The sequence below is a fragment of the Acomys minous genome (genome assembly GCF_964271855.1).
Source record: "Acomys minous genome assembly, chromosome: 17".
Taxonomy (NCBI): domain Eukaryota; kingdom Metazoa; phylum Chordata; class Mammalia; order Rodentia; family Muridae; genus Acomys; species Acomys minous.
The window spans coordinates 6,844,376-6,850,867 of record NC_140500.1 but is presented as its reverse complement, the minus strand read 5'-3'; the positions used below and the strand labels follow the sequence as shown (position 1 = coordinate 6,850,867).

Below are 6,492 nucleotides of genomic sequence, written 5' to 3'. Positions count from 1 at the left end.
GCTCAGGCTGTGTCCCAGGTTGCAATGTATCAGTCAAACTTATGCGTTTTAAAGGCACGTGGCACCGAGTTAAAGGCCTGGTGACCTGAGTTCAGTCTCTAGGGCCCACGTGTTAGGAGGTGAGAACTTAGTCCTGCAGGTTGTCCTCTGATAGCTGCACGCACAATATGGCATATGCGCGCGCGCGCACACACACACACACACACACACACACACACACACATACACTCACGCGCATGCTCACACACACACAATAAATAAATAAATAAATAAATAAATAAATTTTTTAAAAAAAGTATGTACACATTAAATGAGTAAATAAACAAATGTATCAAAAACGTAGGCTTCATTTGGCTATGGTACTTTTTAAATTCTGGAGTGGGGCCTCACTATGTTGCCGAAGACAGCCTTGAGCTCCTAGGTTCAGACAATTTCCTTACACAGCTGCAAGTCCAGGCAGGAGCCGCTTCCAGCTGACCTTATTGCTTAGAGTTCAAACATGACAGAGCAGTACAAACAGTGTTTTCTTTTTTATTGATGGAAAAACAACCAAGCAACAAATATGTACTGAGTAGGGACTGGTTGTTATTGAGGTCCCGTTACTGTAGGTGCTGTCCTCTCTGCTGAAGGAGCTCGCCATGCAGATGGTCCTACCGTGGCTCGGCTGTATGTCCCTGCTGAGCTGGTCTCCTGTTCTGCTTCAGAACGCCACTGAGCATCCCAGCTGGGGCCTCAGAGCCACGGTGTGCATGTAGCCCATAATACTCATGTTCATTTACGAAGTGGTTAAGAGAAGCTTGGCCTGACACCAGCACTGGGGAGGTGGCAGTGGGAGCTTCAGAAACTCAAGGCTACTCAGTGAGCCCTGTAAACCTGGAGTCAAAAATTCTCAAGGGCCAGGCGTGGTGGCACAAGCCTTTAATCCCAGCACTCGGGAGGCAGAGGCAGGCGAATCCCTGTGAGTTCGAGGCCAGCCTGCTCTACAAAGTGGGTCCAGGACAGCCAAGACTATCACACAGAGAAACCCTGTCTCAAAAACCTGTGTCAGGGAGCCCCTCTTCACTGCAGCAGGGGACTGGAGGATTCCTGAAAATTCACAAATGTTTGCAAACTGCCTGAGGAGAAAGCAAAGGAGGAATGAAGCCCAGAACCAGAGTCTATGGAATGTAGGGGACCCAGCAGGTGGATTGATTCATGATCACAGTGCCTGTGTCAAGCAGAGAGAGAAAAGATCTCAAATGTCCAAGAGGTTCGTTTCAGTGCTAGGGCTTGAATTAGTAAGCTAATGTTACACTTTTTAAAAAATATATTCTATTAATTTATTCATATTACATCTCAATTGTTATCCCATCCCTTGTATCCTCCCATTCCTCCCTCCCTCCCATTCTCCCCTTACTCCCCTCTCCTATGTCTGTTCCTGAGGGGGATTTCCTCCCCCTGTATATGCTCATAGGGTATCAAGTCTCTTCTTGGTAGCCTGCTATGTTACACTTAAAAGAACTAGAAAAGAACAAATCGAGGTCAGACTGAGAAGAAAGAAGCAAACAACAACGATCCGAGCGGCTGTGAATGAAACAGAGGCTGAGGGGCTGGCTCAGTGGTTAAGAGCACATACTGCTCTCTCAGGGGACCTGAGCTGGCTTCCTAGCATCCACATGTGGCAGCTCACAACCTCTAGCACCCAAGCATATCACACACATGCACGCACGCATGCACGTCCACACACATAAATAAATAAATAAATAAATACATAAATACATAATCTAGAAACAAAACGGCCATCGAGTTGGCTTATTAGGTAAAGGCACTTGTGCAAGCCTGGTGACCTGAGTTCAAATCCCAGGAACCCTTGGTAGAGCAGAGAACTGACTCCTGAAAGTTGCCTTCTGACTCCCTTTTAAAATGTTTTATTATAATTTATTCAGATTACATCCTGATTGTTATGCCCTTGCTTATATCTTCTCGTCCCCACCCTCCCTCCCTCTCTGCCCTATTCCTCTCCCCTAGACCTCTGAGGGAAGGGGACCTCCTCCCCCACCACATGACCACAGCCTATTAGGTCTCATCGACATAGCCTGCTTCCCTTTCCTCTGTGTGCCTGCCCAGCCTCCCCACCGAGGGGAAGTGATCAAATCAGGGGGCACTAGAGTTCACATCAGAGGCAATTCCCCGACAACCATGGAGAATGCGCTGTCCGTTGGCTAGATCTGAACAGGGGGTCTTGGGTTTACTGCACACATTGTCCTTGGTTGGTGCAACAGTTTGTGCAGGCCCCGCCCTCTGACTTCTACACAAGCGTGCCATGGTATGTACAACCACACTCACATATCTTACTCTCTCTCTCTCTCTCTCTCTCTCTTACACACACACACACACACACACACACACACACACTTATTAAGAAGTAGAAAAATGTAAAAAAAAAAAAAAGAACTCTTTACAGTAACAGAAGAAAGCCACATTTCAAGTTCATTGGTGGGTGTGTCATGGAGGAAGAGGGTCAGATAAGGGAAAAGGCAACAACTTTGCTATTGGCCTTGGATGTGCTATCAGGCAACACTCAGCCCTTTGGTTGGTAGAAAACTAGGCTCTCATTACGTTAATGCAAACGCCCAAATGATTTTTTGTTTTGTTATGTTTTTGCTAATACTTTTATCAGTATGTTAAATCCAGCTTTATGTTAGCCACAGGGTGTTAGACCCAGCATGGAAGGGAACAAGGAAAGGCTATTTATTCATTAGGCTAACAAACCCAGGACACACTGTAGCTGGGTTCTGGACCTGCAACATTCCAACCACTGCACAGCAGCATGGCTCAGGTTGCTCTCCCGACTGTGCAGCCACACCTACTTTCAGGAGCTCCCTCTGGACCCTGCAAGCCCAGCGCACTGCCAGCCAAGGCAAGGGAAGGCTAGGATTCAAATCAGTGTCCCAACAAAACAAAACTAGCTTTTATCTATCCAGAGACATGTTTTTTTCTTCGTTTGACAGTAAATCAGGAAGCTACGTTGTTGGGCCTTTTCTGCTCCTCTGTAGTGTTCTCTTATCTCTTGAATCTTTTCACTTTTTTTTCTACCCGCAGATCTGAACACCGTTCACCTATTATATATATTGGTTTCCAATATATATATGGTTTTGTGTCTGGAACGTGTACAGTCTTTCTGAGCCCGGTCCCAGAGACATCAGAATGGGTAGAAACAGTTTTTGTCAAATAACTCATCCTATGTATTCGTTAAAAAAAAAAAATCCCCCGAATTGGTGTCGTCAGCAGTGGTCTGATATCCTTGGACAAGATCTGTAGCCGGTCTTCTAATTAATAACACCGGATATTGGGCCATGCCGCTTAGTGCGCGGACGCAAGGAAAGAACAGCGGTCTTACCAAAGTCCAGGGGGATGGAACCCCGTGTTTCCTCATTACAGCTAATGGCCTAACACCATCACAAAAGTGAATTAATTAGCACGGTAGGCCTTGTGCCGCCGGGACTTTTCTAGCTGTTCGTTAAGCTCTTGTGAGCACTTATTGTCGGAGCGCTTGACAGTCTGTTGCCTAGCGGTTGTCTAGGCACGGCGACAGTTTATCTTGCAAAGTCTACGGTTAGTAGGGCCACACTGGCTCATCTTAATTAAAAACGGGCACCCCTGGAGTTCCTTGAACTCTTTAGTAATCCCCAGAGTTTCCGTGTGTGTCCGTGGACTCTGCAGCCCCTCAAAGGGTCGCCCGGCACCTTCTCTGCTTACCGGTGACTCTGCAGGCTCGCTGATAAACCACCAGGCTCCTTGTCACTCCGCAGTCTTTGCTATCCAAACGCTCCGGGGTCGTGTTACCCGTGGCTCTAAAGTACAATGGGAGTAAAAGAAGAGTAACCCGAGTGGATTTAGTCCGTTGCAAAGGGCCAGAGAAAGTAGGCGCTCGATGTCATCCTCGCCTTTCTCTGCCTGTGGCAGTGTCATCATTTTCCGTGTCCTTACCCATCTGCCCTTCTGCCTGTGGCATCGTCCCTGTTGTCTATCCTGATAGTGGCTGGTGAAAGCTAGAACTCAGGTCTGGCCTTTGATTTAGACATTGCAATGGTCCCCTTGGGCCGACGGATACGAATCTGCCCCCGCTGCCTGCTACGTAAGCAGTGACAACACACACAGAAACTAACTCTGTGAATTTAAAACAGCTTCGGGAGCTGGGGGGCGTGCCTCGGTTGGAGGCTGCTTTTCTAGCATGGCCGGAAACTAGGGTTCAATTTTTAGCACCACGTAAACCTTGTGTGGCGGTTCACTCTTGTAATTCCAGTTCTCGGGAGGTTGGAGGGATGATCAGCGTGGGATACATGAGAGCTGGTCTCAAAACGAACAAATGTGTGAGCCAGGCGTGGCGAATCCCGAGGCTAAGGCAGGTGGATAAGCACGATTTTCAGGCCAACCTGGGCTACACACACTCAAGTACCAGGTCAGCCAGGGCCACATAGCAAGACTTCGTCTCAGAACTGACAACAAAACCACAAAACTCAAATCAAACCAAAGCCTAACAAAAACCAGCCCCGAAGTTATCTAGCCTAGCCATGATCCTAAAGACTTTACAATCGACTGTGTGTGTGTGTGTGTGTGTGTGTGTGTGTGTGTATGTGTATGTGTGAGAGGGGGGGGGCAGGCAGACAGACAGACAGACAGACTATGTGAGTGTGTGTTTGGAAGTTAAACTGCAACTTTCTACATAGTAACCAAGCAAACATCCTACCTCCTGAGTAAGGACAGCCACAGTTGCCTAGGCAACTTCATCTTGTCTTTGCATTGCTGACCAGGCCCCTGAGGAACAGATGAAGTAAACTCCGTTCTATAGTAGCACATCAACAAAGGTCCTCAAAGAGCAGAGCAGCAACATGGCGCCTTCTCGGTCAAGGCAGAGCGGGCAGGGCATGGAGCTTGAGAACGCAGCCCGGGTCATGTGCTTTGCATCTAGGCTGGCACAGAGGTAGCAACCACTCACAGACAGTAGCAGGGGCATGCATACAGGGACTTTCCGAAATCCTTTTTTTTTTTCCTCCTCAAAATATCAAAATGTTATTCAAGCACTTATTTTGAAGAACCAAGTAGGCATAAAACTAGGGACTTTTATTGTTAAGTTTGAAGTGATACATTCGCCACTGTTGTATACAGAACTGAGACAGAAATTGGTTCACATTTGAACTTTTAATCACTTTCTTTTTTTGTTTGTTGGTTTTTAATTTTTTAATTGCTTTTTATTTAAATTGAGATATCATGTCTGATAGATAACCCAACCCTGAACTTACTGCCTTGCTGAGAATGGCTTCAAATTCTTCACCCTGAGTTCTGGGATTACACGTTTGTGTCACCGTGACCAAATCATCACTGCCATTTAAGCAACAATAAGGACTGCCAAACTAAATGTATCAAATTCTCTGAAAAACATTCTATAACATTATTCTTGACTAATACACATCGTTTCCCTGATTTAAAGTATTATCTTTATTGAGCCAAGTATAAAGATGCCCCTAATAGGAGGCCGAGGCAGGAGAATAGTGGAGTTGAGCTTCAAGCCAACTAACCAGCAAAAGACCAACACGAGCATCGCCTGTGTCATTGGTGAAATACCTCTATGTATTAGGTCTGTTCGATAAAAAAAAATTGTTACTTCCTTTGTCAGCCTTACAGTTTATGGCTTCTAAATATGATGTGGTGATCCTGTTTTCATTATCCATGTAATGATCTTTGGGCTGGGGATGTAGCTCAGCACTAGATCACTTACCTGCTCTGTGTGGGATGTTCCGGTTAAGGAAAAGAGAAGAGAGATAAAAATACAAGATATTTCTAAGTTTGTTTGTTTGTTGAGTCTAATGCAGACAAAGCTTCCTTCTGATGCACTTTCGCAAGTGCTGGGATTGCCAGCAGATACGGGCATGCGTAGTGCCCCGCGGATTTTACATGATGAAGTCGGGCACAGTTTATCCCTCTTGGTTCTGTCAAGTCCACAATTGTAACCTGTGACACACAGACACTGCTTAGGGTCACAGAGTGGAATGTGGAAGACGGCAGACGCCCTTCTCTTAGAGGGCGATCTGATAAGGAGAAGTAGACTCGTCCCCTGAAGCTGGGACCTGCGCGACCTGCCCTACAGCGAAGCGTCATAAACTCCTCTCAGTGTGCACGCCCAGCAGCCAGTCAGTCGCTGGGTCTGTTTAGGTTGGGCTTCCAGCTGCCTCGGACGGTCTTCCTTTAGCAGGGCAGGTGCAGCTTTGTTTCGCTAAGGCTTCTTCCTTTCCTTTGCTTTTGTTTCTCACTGAACGCTTGGTACTGCAGGATGTTTTGAGTTACTTTAATTTTCTCTTAGGTGTACGGGAATGGTTTTATTTTAAGAATGTTTTCTGTTCCTTTAAATTTCCTTGTTCTACTTTGTTCCCCTCCTCCACTCCCCATCCTGTGGTCATGGCCCCTTCCTTTCCTCCCTCAGTCCCATTTTTGCGTTGATGTCATATGAATCCC

General features: G+C 46.5%; 1 protein-coding gene across 2 annotated transcripts; it reads right to left on the bottom strand.

Annotated features, from left to right (window-relative positions):
• Positions 1–602: 602 nt before the first annotated feature.
• Positions 603–6,040, bottom strand: LOC311588343 (uncharacterized protein). 2 transcript variants are annotated; one of them, XM_084765923.1, is made up of 4 exons: positions 5,759–6,040; positions 4,730–4,797; positions 3,739–3,833; positions 603–1,115 (listed from the first exon to the last, which is right to left on the bottom strand). In XM_084765923.1, exons 1-4 carry the CDS (start codon positions 5,909–5,911, stop codon positions 1,060–1,062), a joined length of 372 nt encoding a protein of 123 aa, XP_084622049.1. In that variant the 5' UTR covers positions 5,912–6,040; the 3' UTR covers positions 603–1,059. The 2 variants fall into 2 exon arrangements, 1 of the variants encoding a protein (XP_084622049.1); XR_014776166.1 differs by lacking the exon at positions 4,730–4,797.
• Positions 6,041–6,492: the final 452 nt, after the last annotated feature.